The following is a 26,739-nucleotide window of genomic DNA, read 5'->3' as shown; positions in this document are numbered from 1 at the left end:
GGTGCTTGGCACCTGGTACAGCATTTGGGACATCCTGACTGCAGGACAGGCAGGCACCTTAGCTCTGAGCCGTCGGAGCCCCTCCAAAAGCGTTTTGAAGCTATGTTTGAGTGCAGAGATTCGGCAGTACCCACAAACTGCCTCTGGGCATTTGTTATTCCCCTATTCTGTTTCTTTATATTCCACATCTTGAGAGTCAGTCTGTATCTGACTGTATCTGTCTCTCTCCCTCTGATTGACTTCACGGAGTGTATGTGCTCTCCAGATCCATCTATGTAGTACCAAATTGCATGATTTTGTCTTTTCTTAAAGACCAGTAGTATTCATTGTGTCTACGTGTCGTAGTTTCTTTACCCAGTCATCTGATCTTGGGCGCTTTGTTTGTTCCTGACTTTGGCTACTGTGACTAGTGTTGCAATGAACATAGGAGTGCATATGTCTTTTCTGAATGGAGTTTTTGAGTCCTTTGGCGAGATGCCAGGAAGTGGACTTGCTAGATCACATGAAAACTCCATTCCTGGTTCTTTGAGAAGTGGCCATATTTGTTATTACAAGAAAAGGCTAGACCATTCGATGTTCCCACCAGTAGTAACTGAGGGTCTTGTCTTTCCCCTTCTCCCTCTTTTCTTCCCTCCCCTCCCCCCTTCTCTTTCCTTTATTAGCTCAGTGGAAAGTTTGTCCCAGACTTATCATAAGCAGAGCTGTTACCAATTTTTTAGTATGTCGTGATGGCTACCATGGGACTCACAGACTCGCTAATAACCATCCAGGCCGTGGACTGCTGTGGCCTGGTAACTGGCTGCCCACACAGGATGGAAGGGTAGGTGTTGCCCGGCAGCCAGGGACTGACTCTGTAGAAGGTCGAGGGGGGCCAAAGAAGGGGCACCTCCTGGGTGGGGTTCTGGGGTTGCGGGGAGCCAGATTCTAAGGCCGAAGGCCAGAGGAGCCACTGAGAAGAGAGTATGGGCAGACGGGAGAAGCTGTTTGCTAGAAGGATCCAAAGTTCATGGGACTCCCCAACACACCTGCCCTTGGCTCTAGGGCACTGGCCCTGCCTTTCCTGCTGAGGGTGGATCTTTCCCAGCTTCAGGTTCATTCTTCTGCTTCACAAGGGTCATTCATTCACTGCTTCACAAGGGTCAGAGCCATAGTACAGCAAGTAAGGCACTTGCCTTCCATACATCTCACCTGGGTTCCATACTTGCACCCCATGTGGTTCCCTGAGCCCCAGCAGGAGTGAGGGATACCTGAGTGCAGAGCCAGCAGTAAGCTCTGAGTACCAGGTATGGCCCCCAAACCAAACAAAAATTGCAATAGCTCTGGCTTCCTGTATGGTTCCTGACTTCTCTCTCTTGCCGGGTGGGGGTGGGGGCGGTGCTCCTCCTCGCTCTGTGCTGGGGGTCGCTGCCATCTCACCCTTGGAGATCTCATATCTTAAATGTAAATATCTTAAATCTCATATCTTAAATGTAAATATCTTAAATCTCATATCTTAAATTTGAATGTAAAACAAAATCTTTTGGTTTTGGGGCCACATCCAAGCAGTGCTCAGGGATTATTCCTGACTTTGTGCTCAGGAATTACTACTGGTGGTGCTCAGGGGATCATATGAGATACCAGGTATCAAACCCGGATGCCTGTGTACAAGGCAAACACCCTACGCACTGTATTATTGCTGTAGCCCTAGTAAAACAAAATACATTGATCACAGTGATCTTTATAACGGCTATCAGGAGGAAGAGGGGATCAAGGTTATGTACACTTGTATGAATGAAATATATGAGGCCATTCCATTTTGTAAAAGATTTTTATGACATGGGAAAATACAAGGAATGAACAGTATTTAAAGAGTAACACCCAGGGCTGGGGATATAGTCCTCTGGGGTCGCACTTACCTTGCATGTGGGTTCCATCCCTGAGAGCAAGGAATAGTAATAAAATAAGGATCCACACAGAAAACTCTTTATCTAAGGACCCTGGAGAGAGCACTGCAGGCTGAGTACATGCTTGTCTGCAGGAAGTGGGGGGGGCAGGGGGGGCAGCCCCCTGCACCACTGGGTCCCTCAGCACACAGAGCTGGGAGCAATCTTGCTGCTGAGCCTGGCCCCAAAATAAAGAACAATAAGTAAAACTCCACACATGACAAGGTTTGTAGTGAAAACATACATTGTAATTTTTCCCCCTACAAGTAAAAAGTAGGGAAAAAGGTATAAAAAATAGTTAACAAATCTTAAGAAATGGCTGTTATTAGGCCAGAGAGAGGACAGTGGTTCGGGCACTTGCCTTGCATGCAGCAGACCCAGGTTCTATCCCCAGAACCCCACGTGGTCCTCTGAGCAGTGCCAAGAGTGATCCCTGAGCACTGAACCAGGTGTAAGCCCTGAGCACCATTACAGTGTGGCCCCCAAACCAAACTGTTGTTATTATAAATGATAATGATTTCCTTCTTTTCAGTATCAGAAAATAAATCACGTAGAAATTAGATTGGGCTGGAGAGATAGCTCATCAGGCTGGCAGAGCAGAGCTTCTGCTTGGAAGGTTCAGACCCCAGTCACCACGTGGTACCCTGAGAATCACGTGTGTACACACACGCATCCATACACACACACACACACACACACACACACACACATACATGCACACGCAGCTTAAAAATTTTTTTTTACACTTTGGTGCTGATGGTCTTCAGGAATTCCACATTTAGGTGTAGTACTTCTGTGGTTTTGCTTTTTGTAAGAGCTGTTATCTTTTGGAAGTAGTTATTGAAATTGAAATCACTTTTTTTGAAATGCAAAATTTACAGAAAGCTGACAGATAAAATCTGGCATTAGCTCAGAAATATGCCAGTGGCTGTGTGAGTGGGAGTCTGGGCGGAAACCCTGTTTGTGGAGAGGAGTTAATTGTTTCAGTCAAGTGAAGGGCCCTGAGGGGACAATTATCTTACTTCCTCTACTTTCTTATATGCTTGAGATTTTCCATAATAAAAGGTAGAAAAATTAGAGACTGCTGGGGAAATGCAGAATCCTCACCTGAAGACTTGTCCCAGTGGCTTGTCAGGGTCCCCCATTTCCCGTGCCCAGTTGCATGCCCCCCCCCACACACACACATCACTGAGGGCCAGGAGCACATCAGTACCTCTGAGAGGGTTCCTGTTAGGGTTACCCACGGGTACGGTGGAGCCGGCTCTCAGGCTCCTGGCAGTGCGCCCGCCCTCTGAGCGCTGGCCCCTGTGCACTATTCGGTCCCTACAGTGGATCTCCTGGGGAGGCAGTTTGGAGAACTCTAGCAAATGTGCTGTCGCATGAGCTCTTGCACTGCCAACCGTCTTCACGGCATGGGTCAGATGCCAGAGCAGCATAGTGAGCGGTGGAAAGATCTAGAACCCGCCAGTCTCCCTCCTGGATTAAATCTGGTCTGGTGTCTCTGCCCACGGAGCACAGTCGCACGGGTGCAGAAAGGGGTCCGTGTGCTTCTGCACGAAGCTGCCGTGTCCTGGAGGCGGCTGTGGCACTCTGCTGTCATATGGGGGGGTGGGGGCTGGGGGGCAAACAGCAGAATGCCCACCGCTGGGGTACCAGGAGTTGAGGAGACCCTATCAGGGGAGGTGGGCAACTCAGTCCTGCAGGGGAGGCACTTGTCTTGGGACTGGGGGCCCTGGTCTCCAGCACTCGCAGCTGGCATGGCCTCCGCTTCGCCCTTTGCACCTTATCCAGATGCTTCTGCCCCGAGTCATGCCTGCCCACGGAGTCAGCCTCAGACCCTTACACTGTGTTATAAAAGATCCAAAAAAGTTTTTTAAACATATTTTAAAAGTTCCTCTGGAACGATAGTACAGAGGTTAGGGTGTTTGCTTTGTATGCGGCCGACCCGGATTTGATTCCCAGCATCCCGTATGGTCCCCTGAGCACTGCCAGGAGTGATTCCTGAGTGCAGAGCCTGGAGTAACCCCTGTGCATCTCCGGGTGTGACCCAAAAAGCAAAAAATAAATAAAGTTTCCTCTCACTGTCCCTTCCCTTCCTCCGCCCTTCTCCGAGAGCTCGACAAGCTACCGAGAGTGTCCCGCCCGCACGGCAAAGCCTGGCAAGCTCCCCATGACGTATTCGATATGCCAAACACAGTAACTAGTGTCACGATGGAGATGTTACTGGGCCCGCTTGAGCAAATCGATGAACAACAGGAGAACAGTGACAGTGACAGTGCCCCTTCCCTTGTTATTATGAGGCTGTTGTAATGACTGGGATCACACCCACGCCCGCCTCTGGGGAGCACCAGGGTTTGCCATCCTGTCCTTGTGGCACCTGCCCGTGTGCTCTCTGCGGAGCCTGCTCTCCCAGGTCACAGTTGTGATGCTTGCCAGGGGTCGTATTGTGCTCACTCCAGGGCTGCCCTGGGGTCTTTGTGGCCGTGACGCTTGACCACCTTTCGAGTTGGGGTCCCCTCCTTTTCATGACTGTGGTGTTGCCGGGACCATGTTGATTGCCTGTGGGACCCCAGGATTTGAACTCATGGCCACACATTGTGAAGCAGGTGTTTTAAGTCACTGTATTGTCTTTCAAGCCCCTGCACCGTGTACTTTAAATTGAAAAATAAAAGGGGTACGTGGAGCTAAAGTATAGCAGGGAAGGTGCTTGCCTTGCAGGTGGCCAATCAGGTTTGGTCCCAACGCCCCCTACAGTCGCAAGTCCCCCCAGAAGGGGGGTGAGCTGAAGGTGACTCAGAGAGGACTGTCAGGCCCTGCCCCCACCCCATGGGCAGTAGCTCGGGTGGGCTGGAGGCACAGCCTTGCTCACATCTTCCCATCCAGCCGGGCTTTCCTGACCTGGGTAGGGAGGACCCAGGAGCTGGACAAAGGTGTGGCAGGGCGGAGTGGGCAGGCTCCAAGCCAGGTGTTGGCCCCAGGAGAGCTGGCTGGTGACTAATGAGAAGACCTCCCATGCCACGCCCCGGAGCACGCGTTTCTTTTTAATACAAAAAAAGAGGAAAAGCATACTGTGGCTAGGATGTGGCTCTCTGATACATCACCCGTGTATGTGATCCAATGCAGTGCAAACAAACAGTATTGCTATTGGTGGGCTCATCAGTGCAGCTGGTAGGAGGGCACTTGCCTTGCGCATGGCTGCCCCAAATTCGATCCCCTGCATTGCATATGGTCCCCAAGCCCCACCAGGCGTGAGCACAGAGCCAGGAGGAAGCCCCGCACACTGCTGGATGTGCCCCCAAAACCAAAACAAAATGCTGTTATATGGAACTCTAAATGTCTCTCTTTTTTTAATGTATAAAAAAGAAAACAATGGCTTTCTACTATTTAAGGATACTTATTCCCCAGCTTCCTTGCCCTCCCCCTCCTTTTCTCAAGTTTCTGCTGAACCAGCCAGGAAATTAAAAAAAAGAGAGAGAAAACCAGACTGCCTTATTCCTCCTATTGTCAGGTTAAATCATATGCGATTGATATTTTGACTGGTTTGAAAGAGTCTGCAGTCAGCAATTTCATATGCATCTGCCAAATTAACATTTTGCCATATTTTTTTTTCTTTGCATCAAATGCTTTGAAGACAAGGGGAGGAAATCTATTTAAATTCTTATGTTTCAGGGATTGAGATATTTAGTGCAGCAAGCCTTGTACGCAGATGACCTGGGTTCGATCCATGGTATCCCAGATCTCCCAAACTATGCCAGAAGTGATTCCTAAATGCAGAGCTGGGAGTAAGCCCTGAGTACTAGCTAAAAGCCAAAACCAAAACACAATAAATTTGTTTCATGTTTTATTTCTCTAGCCACCACAGAAATCCAATTATGCAGTTGAGTGGATGCAAACTATTAATAAAATGAGTTAACTCCTTACTATAAAATTTTATATTAGATTTCTGTTTCATATAATGAGAACCATAAATGAACCATAAACCCTTAGTCAATTCACTTGGAAATTTAGATAGCAAATCAGTTAACAGTAATTTCTGATTTATGAAAACTTTTTATTCTTTTTTTGTGGTGCCAGGAACTAAATACAGGACTTCACACACATGAGGCTTGTGCTCTGCCTCTGACCCACGTCTCTGATCCAAGAGGCTTCTTTTTTTGGTGGGGTGGGGGAACACCTGGTGATGCTCGGGGGTTACTCTCGGCTCTGCATTCAGGAATTACTCCTGGTAGTGCTTATGGGATATGGGGGATCCAACCCAGGTAGGCTATATGGGATATATGGGATTTATGGGGATATGGGGTACCGGGGATCGAACCAAGGTCAGCCACAGACAAGGCAAATGCCCTACCTGCCGTGCCATTGCTCTGTCTGCCCCCAAGAAACTTTTTCAGTTGTTTTTGTTTTGTTTTTGGCTTTCGGCCCGGCAAGCTACCCGAGAGTATTCGATATGCCAGACACAGTAACAACAAGGTCTCCAATGGAGACGTTACTGGGCCCGCTCGAGCAAATCGACGATCAACGGGAGGGCCTTTACCTTTTTTACCTTTTGGCTTTCGGGGGGCCATACCCAGTGGTGTTCGTGGGTACTCCTGGCTTAGTGCTGGGGATCTCTCCTGGGGGCCCTTGGGGAACCATGTGATGTTGGGAATTAAATCCGGGGCTCCAGCATACAAAAGCATGTGGTCCAGCCCCTTGGCGCTTGTGGTCCAGCCCCTTGGCCTACACGCTGGCTCCTGGAAACTTCTAACCCTGAATTTCTGTGTGCTGGTTTCTCCACTCTCCCTCCCTTTCCCTACCCTCACTGGTGACCCTTCTGTCCAGGAATGGTCACATGACACTTGTGGGATACTCGACTAGAGAGAGCATGGGCTGGTGCTTGCCATATGGGGCAGCAGACAGAGTCGTGAGCTGTGACCGCCACACGGACGCTGAGCCTATTGTTGACTTTAGGTCATGAACGAATGGCCAATCTAGTGATGTTGGAGGAGGGGATGCAGTGTTGGGGGAGGCTGGTCCTTAGGAGGCCTGGGCAGAGGCCAAACAAAGGGAGTGTAGTGTCCCTGTCTTCCCGGAGAGAGGTGGGAGACTTGGTGAGGGGCTGGCACTGAAGGCAGGGAGGCCCCAGCTGGGGCTGGACTCTGGCTACAGGGAGGGGTCTGCTGAAGGCGCAGGAACAGAGGATGAGGGAACTCGAGAAGGCAGACATAGCCCCCTCATGCCCCTGTCAGCGGGGTGAATGGAGATGGAGGGGCAGGTGTGGGGCGTCCAGCGAGAGCTCTTCTCGTCAGTTGAGTTTCTGAGCCTAGAGGTCACGTGTGAGTGCCGGGCGGCAAACATTGAAGGGTTCTTTTGTCAATTTTTGGCTCTTGGGCCACACCCATAGATGCTTAGGGCTTATTCCTGGCTCTGCTCTCAGGGGTCACTCCTGGCAGGGAACTACATACATAGGTTGCTGGTTCGGCCTCATGCAAGGCAAGTGTCCTGCCCTCTGTACTATCTCTCTGACCCTCAGGGTTGCTTCTGGCCTTGAGAAACTCACCACCTTGTCCTTGGAGCCCCGTGCACCCTAAGACAGCACAGTTTGCTGTCTAGGCCTGCAGGTTCTTCAGCTGGGAGGCCTTGTTCTTGTGGCCTGAAGCCGTGACTTTTCTCTGCTGGGGACACTCATTTCTGGCTCCATGCTAGCTGAGTCACATCAGAAGATCCACCCCAGACTGGAGCGATAGCACAGCGGGTGTGGCATTTGCCTTGCACTTGGCCGACCCGGGTTCGATTCCCCAGCATCCCATATGGTCCCCCAAAGCACCACCAGGAGTAATTCCTGAGTACATGAGTCAAGAGTAAACCCTGTGCATTGCTGAGTGTGATCCAAAAAGAATTTAAAAAAAAAAGATCCACCTCATCCCCGGGGCTCTCCCAAAAGAGGCCTTCTCACCCAACTCACCCAGATTTCGTTGCTCCCCTTAATATTTTCCCTCCTTAACTTTTTCTCAACTAAGCATAGTAAGTAAAAAAAAAAATCCCGAAACTTTTTTTCAACTGAAATATAAATAAAAATATGTGTGTATATATACTTTGGTGGGCTGACGAGAAGGCACTAAGGACTGAGTGCACGCTTTGTGATTTAATTCTCCAGCACCCCATGGTTTCCGAATGTGAACCTTCCCCTTCCCTCAAACCCCTTTTATCTGTCACTGTCCTCCCATTGTTCATGGATTTTGCTCGAGCGGGCCCAGTAACATTGTGAGACTTGTTACTGTGTTTGGTATTTCGGACATGTCATGGGGAGCTTGTCAGGCCTTGCCATGCGGGCGAGATACTCTCGGTAGCTAGCCGGGCTCTCCGAGAGGGGCGAAGGAATCGAAAGTGGACGAATGGAAGGCGGAGGAATCGAACTCGGGTCAGCCGCATCGGCCGCATGCAAGGCAAATGCTCTACCCGCTGTGCTATCGCTCCAGCCCATTTTATATGTGTATAAAATGTTTATTATATAATTAAGTACAATTTGTAATTAAATATGTGTACACACACACACACACACACACACATCCATGCCAGTGAAGTGGCATGGTGAACTGGAGCACATGCTTCGCTCACCGGAAGCCCAGGCTCCATCCCTGCATGGGCTGTCAAGGGGATACTGCCAAGACTGAGCCCCTGCGCTGCCACACACAAAAGCAAACTCTGTCTGGGTACCTGCTGCCTGTCTTTCTGGCTACACACACACACACACACACACACACACACACACACACACACACACACACACAGGAGGGGCCGGGATTTGGCTCAATGGCAGAGCAGGTGTATCACAAGCATAAGGCCTCAGGGCTGGAGCAATAGCACAGCAGGTAGGGCGTTTGCCTTGCGTGCAGCCAGCCCGGCCGAGCCAGGTTCAATTCCTCTGCCCCTCTCAGAGAGCCCAGCAAGCTACTGAGAGTATCTCGCCTGCACGGCAAAGCCTGGCAAGCTACCCGTGTCATATTCGATATGCCAAACATAGTAACAACAACAAGTCTCACAATGGAGACGTTACTGGGCCCGCTTGAGAAAATTGATGAGCAATGGGAGGACAGTGCTACAGTGCTACAACAACCCTTTTCAATCTCAAAGTAAACATGCGCATCCACTAGATTATAGGAGCACATAGAGTAAGGGATAATATTATTATTATCACTCATCCCCCTCCTTTATTCCCAGACTCCCCCCACAGTGTCACTGGTGGTCACTGGCCCCTCTTCCAGACGTTTCTGTCACACTTGAGACTTCCCCTACTTCCGAGCAGACAGAGAGCACCAGGCGTTCTGTTCCAGCACTTGCCTTTCCACTAAATGCATCTTGGGCTCCGGTCCACCTTTCATCTAACCGGCCCAGCAGCATTCTCTGGCCGCCTCGTGGCCCCTGGTCGGCATTCATGCCGCATCACTATTGATTTCCCTGCCTTCTGCTTGAGTGAAGCTGATGTTCCATCCAGTTGCGTTGCCCCTCTCTCCAGGGCTTCAGCCCCTAGCTGTGACCACTTTGTCCAACTGGCCTGTGCTGGTGCCAGGCAGTGAGGGTGGATGGGCTTGAGGGCAGGCAGAAGTCCCCAGAGCTTCTGCGGTGTCTTCCCCTTCCCTGTGGTTTTGGTGCCACCCCCGGCAGTGCTCAGGGATTACTCCTGCCTCTGTCCTTAAGAATCACTCCTAGTGATGCTTGGGGGGGCCATAAGGAATGCCAGGGATCAAACCCGGGGTGACTGCATGCAAGACAAGCCCCCACTGTACTATCACTCCAGCCCCTTAGCCTCCTAACTTTAGAGGTTGAGGGGTACCCTTGTCTAGGTCCAGCCCCACTGGTCTGATTCCGTCACTCGGGAACTGATTCCTCATCTCTGGCAGGGTAGGAAACATTGGGCCTTATGGGCAACCCCATGTCTAGCTGGCAGATACCTGCCACCAACATCCATCCCTCCACCGTCCCTTCATGTTGTCCGGTGGGCCTTGCCCTCCCCAGACATCTGCCAGGGAGGGTCTGGCCCTTTCCATTGCGTCCAGACAGACGGTCCTTAGTTGTCCACCTTTCCACGTAAAAGTACCTCTGGCTTTCTTTTCCATGAAAGCAATGTCTGTATAGCAGAAGCTTTAGGAAGTACAAAAATGGGGTGGGGGCAGGAGAGAACCCTTCCTGACCCACCCCCCGCCCCCAGAGCTTCCTGCCGCCAAAAGCGTCTGTGTCTGCTGCTGCTGGCCGTCTCCCAAGCAGCCCCATGCACCAGGCTGACCCTGCTCTCTGCCCCCCGTCCCCCCGCAGGGAAGTCCCACCTGGCCATCGTGCAGAAGGTGAACAACGAGGGTGAGGGCGACCCCTTCTATGAAGTGCTGGGCCTGGTCACGCTGGAGGACGTCATTGAGGAGATCATCAAATCCGAGATCCTGGATGAGTCTGATATGTACAGTGAGTGCCCCCGTCCAGCTCAGGGCCTCTGTCCCCCACCCCACGCCTGTGTCCCTGGGGGGTTTGAAAGAAAGACCCATGCTGCTTCGGGTGCTGGTGGTCTGGGAGAGGAAGTGACCGTCCTCCCGGGGGTGGCGGGATGGGGGGGAGGGGGGGTCTCCCTGCGCGGGACCTGGCCCTCAGTCCCCAGACTTCATCTCTCGCAGCTGACAACCGGAGCCGGAAGCGGGTGTCCGAGAAGAACAAGCGCGACTTCTCGGCCTTCAAGGATGCAGACAACGAGCTCAAGGTGAAAATCTCCCCTCAGCTGCTCCTGGCTGCGCATCGCTTCCTGGCCACAGGTACGAGCGGAGAAGGGCGCCCCGCTTCCCTCCCACCGGTGGCTGTGGGTTCCACAGTATGCTGGCCTCCTCCCCCCTCCCGGTAAGGAGGCCCCCCGGGGGGATGTTCTGACTGTCTCCCCCGCAGCAGCCCAGGCTCCTCCTGCAGGACTTGTCCTCTGGCTCAGGGGTGTTCAGAGCTCTGTGCCAGCCCTCACTTTCACTGGTCCCTGCCAGGGGTACCTTGTGTGCACCATCATCCCTATAACCATGGGGTCCAAGGCCCAGCCCCCATGTGCTGGGTAGGGGGGGGCGAAGGGTGTCAGCCCGTGTTTGTGCTGCCCCACTGTGCAGACCCTGCATGTGGCAGGGCACAGGGGTGGGGCTGGCATCTTCCCACCCCCCGCCGGATCCGATGCAGTTCTCCCCTCTCCCCCGCAGAGGTGCCCCAGTTCAGCCCCTCTCTGATATCGGAGAAAATCCTGCTGCGGCTGCTCAAGTACCCAGACGTCATCCAGGAGCTCAAGTTCGATGACCACAACAAGCACTTCGTCCACCACTACCTGTACACGCGGAACAAGCCGGCCGACTACTTCATCCTCATTCTGCAGGTGGGCGCTGCTGCCCGACCAGGCTCCCCACCCCCCACATGCACCTACCCCACCCCTGGGCCCCTCCTCCCTCTGTGCTCGGGGCTCCTCTCCACTCTGGCCTGTCCCGTGGCGTTTCCTTCTCACCAGCACCCCCCTCACTGTGTCCTCTCAGGGCAAGGTGGAGGTGGAGGCGGGGAAGGAGAACATGAAGTTCGAAACGGGCGCCTTCTCCTACTACGGCACCATGGCTCTGACTGCGGCCCCCTCAGGTGAGTGGCTGCAGGGAGGAGATGCTGAACGTACCCCCCCCCCCCCCCCCCACCTAGGGCTGCCCACGTCGCACCTCTCCGGGCAGTTTGGTGGGGGGGTGGGAGGGGGCAGTGAGGTCCAGTCCTAATGGTGTGGAGGAGGCTGTGGGAAGGGTTCGGGGGCAGGGAGGTAGGTGGGGACACTCAGAGCCCATTGTGCGGGGTGGGGGCGAGAAGGCCAGGAGGACAGAGAGGAGGAAGGACTGGCCGGGCAGCTCCAGCAAGCCAGAGATCATAATGGGTGAAACCCCCTGCTGGGGTGAGGGGTGTAGCTCAGCGGTTAGAGCACTTGCCTGGCATGCGAGAGGTTCTAGTTTTGTGGTCCAGCATGGGGAAACAAAGGAAAAGAAAGATGAGTGGGAAACTTTTTTTTAATAGATTTTTTTTATTGATTCCCTGTGAGCGGGAAACTCTTAATGGCCTTTGAGTCACAGGACACCTGAGTGTGTTTGGGGCCAAGGAAGCAGTGGGCAGAGACTGAGAAGGTGCAGGGAGCCAGGGGCCACAGAGCTGTGCTTGTGGAGACTGGGTGGGGGTTCGGGCCGGGAGCTGAGGTGTCCAGTGCTCACGGCTGGGTTACTTATATTGCAGAGGGGCTTACCCTTTGGTCTGGGCTGCTGCCCTCTGGTCGGGTGTTCATTGGGACAGTGTGAAGGTACTTGGGGTCAAGAGCAGGACTGGCCTCCCTCCAGGAGAGTCTGGGAAGTCCCAGGAAGGTCATTTGGTCACCCTGGCGCCTTCTCTGCCGCCAGCTCTGTGTGCCGGGTGGACTCTGCTGGAGGCCCAGTCTCAGCTCCGCCTTCACTAGGGGGCTCTGCAGGGGACTGGAGTTGGGCTGTGGTGTGGCCACACAGTGAGGCGTGTGTGTGGTCCCTGGGCCCCAGTACGTGTCCAGGTCCCTGGACATGGGGATCCACGCAGGCCAGGGGCAGAGCAGTAGTCCAGCTGTGACAGTGCTAACCTTGCACGCAACCGACCTGGCTCGATCCCTGGAATCTCACGTGGTCCCCAAGCCCACCAGGAGTGATCCCTGAGCACAGCCAGGAGCAAGCTCTGAGCATTGCTGGGTGTGGCCTCCAAACCAAACAAAACAAAACAGAGGGGGTGAGGGGGGCATGGAGTCAGGACTCCTGAGCCGGGTTTGGGCCTGCCTGACGCCTCACCTCCCTCCCCTGCCCCTGCCTTGCACTCCTAGCATCCAGCTGGGGGCGGGGGAGTCTCGCTCATGTCACAGGCCTCAGGGGACAGTTCTCTGGCCTCTCCTCTGCTGCCTGGGTCAAGCCCTGGCCTGGTCCCTTCCCCGGAGTCCTTCAGTGGCCACTGGGAGAGAGACCACTTCTTGAGGGCTGTGGGGGCTCTTGGGGTACACACGTCCCACTTCGGAGCTGTGCCCCCAGCTCTGCTGCGCCTCCTCTGTGCCCCAGAAACCCTTCCTCCATCAGCTCGGCTTCCTTCTCCCGGTCCCGTGCCCCCTGTCCTGTCTCCCTGACCCCACCCGTCACTGACCTTTTCCTCTTTTGCTCCAGCGCCTTCAGCCCAGGCCGGGTGTCCGCCTGGCAAGCGGAACTCCCTGCTGTCCTGGCTCTCAGGTAACCCAGCACGGCTGGATGCGCCTGCACCGCCACCTGGCGCCTGAGCCCGTGCACTGCAGCCGCTCTGGCCTCCCCGTTCCTGTCCCCTGCTCCCTCGCGCACCTCCACCTGGGGGGGAGGCCGCTGGAGCAGTTGCCTTGCATGTGTGATCCCCAACACTAAAAAAAAAAGCAAAGCAAAAACAAGCCAGCGCCACTCACTCCCTCAGCTTGATCTGAGGCTTGGGGCTTGGGTGGCTTCACCCTGTGCCTGGGAAGCCCCCAGAAGGGACACTTGTACCTTCTGCTCCCCAGCAGGCGCTAGTGTAGCCACTCAGCGCCCAGAATGAGGTTCCTGTCTGGCCTTCAGCAGGATGCGGCACCTCTCAGGCTATTCAAAACACTCACCGCCTTCCCTCAGAGTCTTTGCTTGTCCCCGGCAGAGGGGCCGTGGGCTGCACGCTGCCTGTCAGACTGCGTCCCGGAAGCTGCCTTTCCTATCTGTCTTGATTTCCCGGTGTGAAACGTGGGAGCACTGCGAGTATCCACTGTTGGGATTGCTGGTGGCAGTGAGAACGAATATGAAATGTGTCATGGGAACTCAGTGATTCTCCCTCTTGTCTTTTTAAGCTTTTATTTTTGATTTTTGTTTAGTTTTACTTAGTTTTTGTTTCTTAGGCCACATCCAGCAATGCTCAGGGGTCACTCCTGGCTCTGCATTCAGGAATTACCCCTGGCATTGCTTGGGAACCAGATGAGGTGCAGGAATCAGTCCCCAGTTGGCTGCGTTCGAGGCAAATGCATTCCCCGCTGTGCTATCTCTCAGTCCCCTCAGTGGTTCCCTTTTTACTCAAAGCGACGAGGACGACGGCAACTGAGATGTGACATTGCAGTCAGACAGTGTTCAGGAAAGGGTCAGTCGTTGCTTCTGGCCTTTGCTGTGTGCCACTCAGAGTTCCGTCCCAGGAAGGGTACCGACTGTGTGGGCCAGCGGCGCTGGGCTTCACAGACTTGCAGAGGGAGGCAGATGGTGCTGGGTGTGGCAGTATTCCTGCCTGGGCTGTGAGCCCTAAGAGTGCTGGGTGTGGCGGTATTCCTGCCTGGGCTGTGAGCAGCATCAAGAGTGTCTCTGAGCAGAGGCTGGAGACACAGTGCAGAGATTCAGGGACTTGCCTTCCTGGGCTGCACCTGGGGCAATAGTTTGAATCCCTGTACTGTGTCCCGTCTTTTGAACTACCCAAGTGTGACTCCTGAGCACAGAGCCAGGTGTGGCCAACAGAAACATGTCTTTGAGCAGGTCTTGGGAGGTAGCTCAGAGAGAGACGCGAAGGGATGGAGCAGATAGATGCTTTGCCTGTCAGAGGTCTACGGCTTCATCCCCTCTACCACATGTCCCCTGATTCAAACTTCCTAATGCAAAACCTTTTTCTGTTCTGGAGCCAGAGATATATAGTAAAGGAGGTAAGGTGCTAACCTTGCACATAGCTGGCCCGTTTGGATCCCCGGAACCCCATATGATCCCCTGAGCACTGCCGGGAGGGATCCCTGAGCACAGAGTAGGGAATAAGCCCTGAGCAGCACTGGGTATGGCCCAAACCTACCCCTCCACCAAAAAAAAAAAAAAAAATCCCACCAAAATACTGAATATTTTATGTTTAAGATTATATTTCTTGGGCCACTTGCCTTGCGTGCATTGACCTGGGTTCAATCTCTAGCACCCCATGTGATCCCCTAAACCCCACCAGGAATAATCCCTGAGCTCAGAGCTAGGGAGATAACTCAAAGGACTGAGCATATGTTTTGCATGTGGGAAGATCAAGTTCAAGTCTTTGGCACCAAATGGGTCTCCTCAGCACTGCCAGGAATGACACCCCCCCATCCCCCAGCACTGAGCCAGAAGTAGCTCCTGAACACCGCAGGGTGTGGCCCACAAATTTTTAAAATTTGATATGTTCTATACTTTATGCTTTATTTTGTCCTTTACTCTTTTAGCATTGGAATTGCCTAGCCAAACCTCTCTCAGTTTCTGTTCAAACCTCTTTCAGTTTCTGTTATATCTGTTGTCTGGTTGTAATTCCAGAGGAACATTATTTAGAAAATTGGAACAATAGAAAGTCATAAAATATTAAGAAGCATCATAGTTCATCATTCATAGTTCATTCAGAAACAAACACTCCATATTTTAGTATGTTTATTTTCAGGATCTCTGTTGAATAATCACTGTCACTGTCTTCCCCTTGTTCATCAATTTTCTCGAGCAGGCTCAGTAACGTCTCCGTTGTGAGACTTTGTTGTTACTGTGTTTGGCATATCGAATACGTCACGGGGAGCTTACCAGGCTTTGCTCTGCGGGTGAGATGCTCTCGGTAGCTTGCCGGGCTCTCCAAGGGGGGAGGAGGCTGAATAATATGCCTAGTAATTTCTCTACAACTTAGAGGCATTACTTAAACTAGAATAACTATTATTTTTTCTTTTTTGGTCACACCTGGCAATGCTCAGGCATTACTCCTGACTCTGCACTCAGGAATTACTTCTGAGGGTACTTAGGGAACCAATGCTGGGGATCGAATCCAATTCGGCCGCGTGCAAGACCAAAGCCCTCCCCACTGGACTATCATTCCAGTTCCAAATTAGGATAACTTACACTTGCACATAACCTTCTAATATACTTCTGGAGCGATAGCACAGTGAGTAGGACATTTGCCTTGCATGCAGCCAACCTGGGTTCGATTTCTCCGTCCCTCTTGGAGAGCCCGGCAAGCTACTGAGAGTATCCCGCCCGCACGGCAAAGCCTGGCAAGCTACCCGTGACGTATTCAGTATACCAAAAACAGTAACAAGTCTCACAATGGAGACATTACTGGTGCCCACTCGAGCAAATCGATGAACAACGGGAGGACAGTGCTATAGTGCTACCAAGTCATAGAGTAGCCCGACTGTGTTTTCCTAGTTTTGTGAATGGAAGCTGAAAGAGTACTGCTTAATTCATTCTCACTTTGTGAAGCCTGTTCGTCATTCAGTCACCCAGATACAAAACATTTACTTTTCACTAGTTAATTGTTAGAATAGCTAAGTTGGTAGTTTTCTGAGTATATCAGCATATTCCATTTGCTGTTTGCTTATAATGAACCAGCATACCTCCACAATTTACTTCTTTATGCTTTTTACAAGCAACAATAATTTATGTCTTCTTCGTGTTCTCAAACACAAGAGCTGATGATGTTGGAGACTGTGTACCATCTCTTTTTCAAAATAACCAGTAGCCAGCACCTTCCTTGTCCACCCAGCAGAGGCCTGTGCTGCTCCCAGTGGCAGGAAGAAGTACTACCACCCCTGCCTTAGTTTTCACCTTTTTGTGAGGGGACTGGGAGCTAGAGCTCCTGGGCCTCTGGGTTTCAAGAGACCAGTTTTCTGCCACTGGTGCCACCCAGGAAAGCTAGGTGCAGAACCCATTTCCTTTTTTTTTCTTCCTTTTGCTACACCTGGCAGTGCTTAGGGATCATTCCTGGCTCTGCACTCGGGGAATCACTCCTGGTGGTGTTTGGGGGACCCTGAGTGGTGCCAGAGGTCAAACCCAGCTTGGCTGTGTGCATGGAAAGTACCTTCCCACTGTACTATTGCTCCCGTCCCAGTGAACCCACTTCTGACCTTCTTGCGCCTTCTAAGGTCTGCTCAGGGCGTTGTGCTGGTGGGCGGGTCTTCCTGGTCTTCCCTTTAGTATTGGAAACGCCATGGTCCGCATCCTGGCAGTTACTGAGACAGGCTGTGTTGTTGTCTCCCATGGGAGGGGTTGCTCTGACTAGGTGGGCTGGCAGGTGTCTTCCTGCATCTATGGGGTCTTTGGTTCTTGTTTTCTGCTTTCTTCCGGGTTGACTGTTGTGCTGAGTGTGACGCGCCCTTTGGTGAGCGAGTGAGCCCAGCCCTTGCGCTGGCGCGGCCTCCCCCTTCCTGGTGGGGGTGCTGCCTCCCCGGGGGACATCCTTGGGACTTGGTCAGACCCAAGGCTCGGTGCCTGACAGCCCTCTCTCCCCACAGACCGCTCCCCGTCCCACACCACCCCGCTCAGCCGGTCCGCCTCCCTCAGTTACCCGGACCGCACAGACATCTCCAGCCCAGTTCCCCTGGCAGGCAGCAGCAACCAGTTTGGCAGCTCCATCCTGGGCCAGTACATCTCTGACTTCAGTGTCCGGGCGCTTATGGATCTCCAGTACATCAAGGTGAGCCGCCTTCTGGGTGCTGCCGCTTGCATATGTCACTCAGCAGTCGGCAGCTTCTTTCTGGCACCCTCAGCCCGGTGACCTGGCAGGCTCAGACCTGAGCCTTGTGTCCTTGTTCCTCTTCTGTGTTTTGTCTCTCTCTTTGGGGAGGGGGGTGGGAGGTGGGGGTTGTATCCTGTGCTACTCAGGAGCTCTCCTAGCTTGGTACGTGAGGGCTATTTGTGGCAGTGCTGCAGAGGGAGCCCAGACCTTCAGCCTCCTCTGAGCTGTCTGCTGGCTTCTGCATCTTTCTCCTCCTTGCTCCTGAGACCTCCCACCCCCTCTGGATCTGCAACCTTCAGCCTGCCTGTGACCCTCCATCCTCGGGGTGCAGGCTGGGGTTTGCCGCCCAGGCCCATGCTTAGCCTCCTCCTGTCCTCCGGCAGATCACCCGGCAGCAGTACCAGAACGGGCTGCTGGCCTCCCGCATGGAGAACTGTCCTCAGCTGCCCCTGGACGGCTGCACCATTTGCACAGAGAACATGGCTGAGAAGTCTGAGCTGCCCGTGGTGGACGAGACCACGGTTCTTCTCAACGAGCGCAACTCCTTGCTACACAAAGCTTCCCACGAGAGCACCATCTGACAGGAGGGCCCGGGGTCCCCCGCCCACCCTGCGGGGGCCTCCCCAGTGGGCCCGTCTGAAGATAGGGAGCCTGAGAGGCGAGAAGGGGATGCAGACCGCCCCTCTGACGTGGAGGCCAAGGGCCTTCATCCGGCAGGGGGTCTGGCCTCTGACAGGGACCTCTGAGCCGTGTACTTGGAAGCGGCGCCACCTGGACTGATGGGTGGGCTTGGGGCCGGCTGCCATGAGCAAGGCTGGCTTTTTTTTTTTTTTTTTACAGAATTTCTAAACTAGGCTCATTGCTCCTTTTTTTAGATATCATTGGGGAAGGGAACAGGGAAGGGAAGACAGGGTTAAGGAACTTTATTTTGAAGAGAAAGACTTTTTTTTAAAAAAACAAAACAAAACTGTACAAGGGGGTTGCTTTCTCACCCTGGAAATGATAGCCATAATATCCCGGCCACGACCTCTCTGTCCCTGGCTCAGGGCCCCCACTCCTCTTGCTTCGCCCAGAGGCCTGCAGGGGTAGCACCCCCCCTCGGGAGAATGTTCTTCCGAGCAGGTGAAGAACTGAACAGCGCCGAGAACAGCCACCGAGGCTCAATGAGGCTGGTCTTGCCATCGCCTGGCCCGCGGGGTTCTAAGCAACGGGTGCCCAGAGCGCAAGTGGTGCCTGTCCTGTTCGTCTCACCAGTCACTGGATCTGGCCACTGACTAGGACCCTGGGCTGTCCACGGGCTGGCTGGGAGGTGGGGCTGGACTGAGACTCCATCCTGCATCCCTCGTAGTTGGCCTCAATCCTGCCCCCTAGGACAACTCTTTTCTGTAACAGGACTGACTCAAAGTGTTAGGTGGGGGTCTCAGACCTTCAAGATTGCCCCCTCCCCCACACACACACTCCAGCCCCCCCAGGCCCTGCACTTGCTCTTACCAAAGGTTCTTCCTGCCTGGGTTGGGTGTAGGGGTGGGGTGGGAGGGTACGTGCATTGGAGGTGATTGAACCAGGTGGTTCCAGGGCAGAATACGCTTCTGGGCACCTGTGTGGTCAGCAATCAGCACCGCACAGTGAAAGCCAGGTCTCGCCGCTAAACTATGAAGTCCTCTCTGGACTTTTTACGTAAGAGTTCAAAGCCCACATCTCGGGGCTCATGGGCTGGAGGACATGTGGGAAACCCACCCAGGCAGCTTCTCCAGGCCCTCTGCTCCGTGACAGAGGCCACCCTGATGTGCTCACTCAGAGCCCAGCCGATGTCTCCCACCCAGGGGACCCCGCGTCTGTGTGATCCTCGCGTGAAACCATCATCCTGGCTTCTGTTGGAGTTAGTGGTCCTCCAGGGACCCAGCTTTACAGGAAATTCCCTCCCACCCCCCAGCGCCTTTTCCCAGCCTCGACCAGGGCCCACTGCCAATTTCCAGGCATCTTCTTCCCGGGGAGCCAGGTGGCAGGGGAAGTGGGTGCTTGGGCCCAGGCGAGAGAGACTGGGCCGGCCTTCCCACCGAGTATTATTTATTCACTCCTGTCTTCGACCGTGCCACACCTGGCCCTCGCTGACCTCTGCTCCCAAGACCTACGAATCCTGACTCAGGGCCCCGAGACTTGCCTCGTGCCAGGTGCACTGCTGCCTGGTGAGTCCCAGGTCTTCCCTGGTCTGAGTCTGGCCTAGAAACTGGTGACCTCGGTAGTTTCTTAACCAAAGGGAAAAGGGACAGCAGCCCTTAGCTCCCGGTGTGGGGCAACCCCTTCACTTTCTGAATCTGCCGGAGGCTGGCCTGTCTGGTTCCTGAGAGACAACCATGCCACGCGCAGCATCCCACGTTGGCCCAGACCCAATGAGTGTATGCAAAGGTAGGGGAGCGAGCAAGTGCGCACACTGCCAAGCTACCTCTTTGCACACACAGTGAATACCAACACACAGTGAGATCCCCCTCCTCGCCACCCACTCTGTCCCTTCCTCTTTTTATAATCACTTCTTGCAGAGGGTCCTAATTTTTCCCAAATATTACCGGTCCGATGACTTCCTCCTCCCAGTGCAATTTTTCACTTCCTTTTTTCCAACCTCTGGTTCCTGGGCTGAGCCACACCCTGGGACCCGACACCCCCGCATGTCCTCCCGGGTCTGGGAGACCTTCACAAAGGGCCTCCAGATGGGTCGGTGAGTCACAGCCGCCACAGTGGAAAACTCCTATTTATTTTGCATAAGATTTTAATTTGTATATTTTTGTGATTTATTTTGGCATTGTTATAAGTTTGACTCTCGGGGAGTTTTGTTGTTATGACTCTTGTGTCTTTTGTCACAAAACAATGATAATATTTGCTAAACAATATATGGAATTTATTTTTGATTGGTAATAAAACAATGAAATATGTGTAAATGTCGGTGAGTCTACAGTGTTCCTATCTGAATATGTCAGTAGTGGACCATTTTTGGGGGTGGGGCCTCACCCGGGCGTGCTCAAGACTTACTCCTGGCTCTGCACTCAGGAATCACTCCTGGTGAAGGTCAGGGTACCATGCGAGTGCTGGGAATCGGGCCTGGATCAGCCATGTACAAGGCCAGTCCCTACCCGCTGTACTCTCTGGCCACAGGACCTTGCGGAGAGTTCGAGCTCATGCTTGTGCTTGGCTGTCATCTGTGACAGCCAGGGGTGGGTCCCTGTGGGATTGTTTAGTGAGAGGGAAACAAATCAATCCTATGAAATAGACTGTCAGCAGAGGGAGAGTTCCAGCTTTGGCTGGCCAGAGCAGGCAGCAGGTAGCTCCTGTGTGACTGAGCACAGGCGTAGTGAGTCTGACTCCCTGCACTGCCTGCCTACCCCGCCCCGCCCGAACATCACTGGCTTGGCCCGCCTGGCCCCCAGACCTCGCCCAGCCTCAGCATGATCCCATGGTCAGGCCCGAGCAGGACCTCCTCAGGCTAGCACTGCCAGGCTCATCAGCGCCAGGCATGACCTCAAGCCTTCTGAGCTCCACTGAGGTGACCCCTATAAAATGGAAACAAAAGCACCCTTGGGAGACTTCTGAACAGACACCAGCGGGTCTCCTGGCTGCACATTCAGATGAGCAAGTTGCCCTCCTTCCTGAGCATTGACAAGAAAGGAGCGTGCTGTGAGTCCGACTGACTGTTTTATAACTGCAGTTGTCTATTTTTAGCCCTGCCCAACTCCCCCACCCCCCACCTTCCTTGTTACAGATGCTGTGATAACCATGGATTAGATATCCCTGGCTGAGATGCTTGCACTGTTTAGTGGTGCTCAGCTGCAGTGCTCAATGAGGTTCAACTCCTTTTAGTTGTGCTTGCATGGGTGTGGGAGTGTGCAGTTCCTCAGTTATGTTTTAGTGCTCATGAGAGACAGTGGTGTGCTCACAGAGGTCCTTGCTAGGGGTTGTCCTTCTTGGCTCAGGTGCTGGCTTGCACATCTTTTAGTTGGAAGACTTTGTAGTCTCTTTCATCTGTCATGCTGACACACACCTGGTTGTGGTACAACTAGAAGTCACCTGCAGCTGCCAGGATCATTGGGAGCTGTCAGGATCAACACTCGGTGCATGTGGGGTGCCAGGGGTTTGAACTTGTGACGCATGCTTCCTTACAAGGCACATGGTGCTGTAAGCTCTAAGCTGCTATTCCTCCAGGCCAGGCCCCTGAGAGGACGGTTGTCCATATTTCTCTGCTGGTGGTGTTTCACAGTTGGGTGCTCAGCTCTTGACAAGTGCATCTGAGAGTTACATCTTTGCAGTGGAAGTTTCACTGCTGAAGAATCTGGTGTTGCCCAGGGTGCCAGGCTGTGTAGACATTTGGTGAGCCAGGGGCAGGGGCTCAAGCTCGGGTTTAACAGCAGAGAAACTCAGGACAACGTTTTAAAAAAGGGAGGCTCCTAAGGAAGCAGAAAGGAAAAAAAGAACTTTCCAGATAAATAATAAATGTGAATACTCACATGTAGGAGGGTTAGTGTAACACTCCATGCCTGGGGCACCAACCCCTGAGATGAAGAGGACAGTTCATGAGGGGTGGGGACATGACTTAAAAGGCCTTGGCATTGCATGGTTCCCCAAGAAACCCTAGGGGTAACCCATAAGCTCATAGCTGGGGGTAGCTCAGAAATTTAAAAATAAGCTTTCCCCTTCTGGAGAAACCTCTCTTCTCTCTCAAACTCCTCTCTCTTTCTCGCTCGCTCTCTCCCCTCACATTTCTCTAAGTAAATGTCTCTAAATGAAACTATTTTGCTTCACTAATAAGAGTTTAAAAGGACATTTCATAAGGACCTTTTGACTTGCTCTCTTCTCTGCCTGGGATATTCTGAAAGATTGGTGAAATACACTATTTGTGAGGTTCATCTCTTTATTTTATTTAAACCTCTGTTTAAATATCACTTCTTTCGAGAAGCCTTTCACAATAACCTGGGCCGTCACATCCTTTCCCAGTGGCCAGCTCCTGAATGTTTTTCCCTTTCGTCACATTTGGTGGTACAAGGGGCTACCGGCAGCTGTGTGGTGCTGGGGGTTGAAACTGAGGGTGCGTGCAGGGTATGTGCTCTAGCTCATTGACAGTTTTTTTTTTTTTTTTTTTTTTTTTTTTTTTGCTTTTTGGCAAAAAAAACCCCTGGCGATGCACAGGGGTTACTCCTGGCTCTGCGCTCAGGAGTTACTCCTAGTGGTGCTCAGGATGCACCATATGGGATGCTGGGAATCGAACCCGGGTCGGCCACGTGCAAGGCAAACGCCCTACCCGCTGTGCTATTGCTCCAGCCCCTTGACTGTCTTTCTGACCCGTCTCCTTTATCTTGCCTTGTATTTCTTCATTGCACTTGGGATGTTAAAATACGCATTTCTACATTTTGTTTGTTTTTGTGTGTTTGGGGTAATGTACTCAGTACAGTACTCAGGGGCTATTCCTGGTTTGTTGCTCAGGGCTCTCTCCCTGCTATGATTGGAGTACCACGTGGTGCTGGCAATGGAACTCAGGCCTTCCGCATGCAAAGCAAAGGGCCCAGCCCAAGACTTATATTTCTGTTGTCTTTGTGTTAGATCTGAAGCTCCAGGAAGACAGGGACTTTGTTCCCGTTAGTTGCAGCACGGAAACAGTTCCTAATACAGTGTAGGGACACAGTGTGGGAAATACTTGTCGAACGAATGAATGGACTGGTCTTAAGTACTGGGTGCCTTTTTGGCAGGGGTGAGGGTCAGGCACAGAGGATAGAACTTCCATAACCTTGACCCAAGCTGGTCACGATGATCTAGGTAGGCAGCTGGAAGAATTAAGAATTAGAACATGCAGACTTCAGGACCTAGAGAGAGACAGCACAGGAGCTAAGGTGCTTGTCCTGTGTGCAAGTGATCAGTATTCAATTTCCAGCACCACATGTAGTTCTTTGAGCTCGGCCAGGAGTGATCCCTGAGCACCATTGGGTGTGACTGCCTCATAAAACTAGAATTTTTCAACTTCAGAGATAAACTAATACTAGTCAGTGAAGTCACATGCAAGTTATGGGTTAAGGGGGTCAAAGAGATAGTACAGGGTAGGGCACTTGTCTGATCACGCAGCTGACCCAGATTCAATCTCTGGCACCACATATGGTCCCCTGACCTCTGCCAAGAGTGATTGCTGAGCACAGAGCCAGGAGTAAGCACTAAGCATCGCTGGGTATGGGACACCTCCCCCACCTCTTACCCCTCACCTCCCCACCAAATAAACAAGTTATGGATTAAAAACTCAGGACTGGGAGATGATTCAGAGGCTAAAATGAAACCTTGCGGGCCTGAGACCATGGGTTTGATCCCTGGGGCCCCTGCCATGTGAGTGTGAGTCCGGGGTCTGTGGACACAGCCTGCTGTCTGATCCGTAGTGGCTCTGCAGAGAGAGCACCACAATCAAAGTTGCATGAGCACCTTGGCTGTGAGTGCCAACCAGTGTAAAGCAGAACATGCACAAGACCAAAACTAAAGGATGTGATTTCTGGTGAGCACTGCAGCTGAGTTTGGGAGCACCCCTGCCTGAAGCGTGACTCCTGGTGAGTATTGCAACTAAAATGTGAGTGAGTTTTGGGGCCGGAGTGATAGTGTAGCAGGTAGGGTGTTTGCCTTGCATGCAGCTGACCTGGGTTTGATCCTAGTCATCCCATATGGTCCCCAGAGTACTGCCAGGGGTGATTCCTGAGTGCAGAGCCAGGAGTAACCCCTGAGCATCGTGGGGTATGACCCAAAAAGACCAAAAAAAAAAGTGAGTTTTGCAATCTAGCATGTGTGTAACCTCTGACCAGGGAAATATCAAAAGACAAAAGGAGTTGGGGGGATAAAGTTCAAAAGTAAGTATTTAGATAAACTATGAAAATGTCTGGTAAAAAGTGACCAGTAAGCAAGATAATCCAGGGAGGGCTGGAGAGATAGTACAGGCATTGAGGCTCTTGCCTTATCAGAGGCCGACCCCAGTTTGATCTTCAGCACCACATATGGCCCCTAAACCCTGCCAGGAGTAAGCCCTGAGCATAGCTGGGTTGGCCCAAACTCTGCCTCCCAAATAATAAATAATAAATGGACTGTAAGGTCAAGTCATAATTATCTGCCATTGATTCTATGACTGTAGGGGGTGTGGGATATATCATGATCCAGAGCCAAGGAAGAAAGAAGCAAATAGGTATTGTTGAGGTTTAACAGAACCACTCCATGAGCAACTTTGTGTATTTACAGTTTTGGGGTCACACACTGGGATTTCCCTTGGGCTAATCCTAGTTTTCCTAGTTTTGTGCTCAGGATCACATGGTGCCAGGGATGGAACCAAGGTTTCCTGCATGCAAAGCACGCACTCAGGCCTCTGGCCATTTTCCCAGCCAACACCATGGACAGTTTTTTATGTTTTGGGGTATTGGCTCAGTGAACATTTCTGTTTCCAAATGTGACCCAATTGCTCTCTTTTCCTAAAGTAAAACAACAAAAACAAAACAGTGTTATAATTTTCCCTGAGACCAAGAAGAAAGAAGCGTGTGTAAAGCCAGAGCCCTGTCTAAATCCATCAGGAGCTTTTCTTGCTTTTCTTCTGGAACTGCTCTTTGCTGGTTAATAACTTCACAGGCACATGACTCATTCATCCATTTTATCGCAAGGTCAGCGATAGAACTCAGCCCATAGAAGAATGAAGCAAGATGTGTGTGTGGGGGGGGGGGGGGCGGGATCCATTATTTATTTTCCTCAAAGGAAGCACTCTGATCCAGTGGAAAGGCTAGTATCAGTATCGCTTCTGCTGGTAGCTTTCTATAATCTGCAAGTGAGGCAGATTATCCAGAGGGCAGAGTACCATTTGGACAATGAAATCTGGAAGGCAGGGGATGCACTTGACCCAGCCATAGTGTTGAATTTACAATGCAAAAGACACAATTGCCTTTTTTTTTTTTTTTTGCTTTTTTTGGGTAACACCCAGCGATGCACAGGGGATACTCCTGGCTCTGCACTCAGGAATTACTCCTGGTGGTGTGCAGGGGACCATATAGGGTGCTGGGGATCAAACCCGGGTTGGCTGTGTGCAAGGAAAATGCCCTACCCGCTGTGCTATCGCTCCAGCCCCACAATTGCCATTTTTTAGGGCGGTCTTTCAAAGGGCTGGTATGCATGCCTTACACAGGGAAGGCCTCAACTACCCTTTCAGTAATGTGTTGGGAGTAACCCTTGGGCCCTTGGACATGGCAGGGAGTGAATGGACAAAAAGCAGCTATTATTATTTTGGTTGGGCCACACCTCCGGTGCTCAAATCTTGCTCCTGGCTCTGCATTCAGGGATCACTCCTGGTGGTGCTGGGGAAAAGTGCCTGGGATCGAACCCAGTTTGTCTACAATACAAGGCAATGCCTTTCATATCTACTGTACTGCCTCACTGGCCTTACAAATAAATTTTAATATGAAATTTCTTCTGTTCTTTTGTTATAGATGTATTCCATAGCACTGCACGATAGCGCTATCCTCCTGCTGTTCATCGATTTGCTCGAGCTAGCCCAGTAATGTCTCCATCGTGAGACTTGTTGTTACTGTGTTTGGCATATTGAATACATCACAGGTAGCTTGCCAGGCTTTGCTGAGATGGGGAGATACTCTCGGTAGCTTACTCGGCTCTCCGAGAGGGGCGGAAGAATTGAACCCGGCTCAGCCAACCGGCTGCATGCAAGGCAAACGCCCTACCGCTGTGCTATCGCTCCAGCCCAATGGATTCCATATTTTACTTAATTGTAACCACAGAGCATATATTGTTAATATTATTTTCATGACATAGCAAATGGGTTGCCATAGAACTTTTTGTTTTTGAGCTACACCTTGAGTTGCTCAGAGTTTCTTTGCATTCAGAGATCATTCTTGGTGATTGTGGGGTGCTGGGGCTCAAACCCCAGTTGCCCACGTGCAAGGAAAGTGCCCTACCTGGTGCACTGTCTCTCAGGCCCCTAGAGAACTCTTTATGAGAGTCATTTAAATGAGAAGTTAATTATTTTCTTTGAAAATCTACTTAGAAAATTTGAAGATACTTAAGCTTCAGGCAATATTTATATAGGAGGATTCCGGATACTTTTAGTAGTTTACAGGATAAACAGGTTAGAGGGTGTTAGGTCAACAGGTGTCTAAAACGTGTCTTCTAAGTCCTTCCTCTTAAAACAACTTGTAACACGTCTTAGCCCCCGCGGAACATTATCTTTAGAGGTGCTGAAAATGAACCCAAGGTTCCTTTGTTTGGGGACCACACCCATGGCGCTTGGGGGACCATTTAGTTCTGGGAATCCAGCTCAGCCTCTTGGCAGCTC

The 26,739-nt window shown here is 52.0% G+C and overlaps 1 protein-coding gene across 2 annotated transcripts in view; it reads left to right on the top strand.

The window, feature by feature from the left end:
- Positions 1–18,155, top strand: part of CNNM4 (cyclin and CBS domain divalent metal cation transport mediator 4) — a 31,943-nt gene extending 13,788 nt beyond the window's left edge. Inside the window, exons 2-8 of one of the 2 annotated variants that reach the window (XM_056123284.1) lie at positions 10,215–10,358; positions 10,565–10,699; positions 11,120–11,289; positions 11,444–11,540; positions 13,106–13,168; positions 17,185–17,366; positions 17,792–18,155. In XM_056123284.1, coding sequence (XP_055979259.1) covers positions 10,215–10,358; positions 10,565–10,699; positions 11,120–11,289; positions 11,444–11,540; positions 13,106–13,168; positions 17,185–17,366; positions 17,792–17,989 — 989 coding nt within the window. In that variant the 3' untranslated portion in view covers positions 17,990–18,155. The remainder of the gene's footprint in view (positions 1–10,214; positions 10,359–10,564; positions 10,700–11,119; positions 11,290–11,443; positions 11,541–13,105; positions 13,169–17,184; positions 17,367–17,791) is intronic. The other variant, XM_056123292.1, reaches the window with a different exon arrangement.
- The last annotated feature ends 8,584 nt before the right edge of the window (positions 18,156–26,739 follow it).

Source organism: Sorex fumeus, unplaced genomic scaffold, assembly GCF_029834395.1.
Source record: "Sorex fumeus unplaced genomic scaffold, SorFum_2.1 ptg000006l, whole genome shotgun sequence".
Lineage (NCBI taxonomy): Eukaryota > Metazoa > Chordata > Mammalia > Eulipotyphla > Soricidae > Sorex > Sorex fumeus.
The sequence above is the reverse complement of the archived record's forward strand: the minus strand, read 5'-3'. Positions and strand labels throughout refer to the sequence as shown.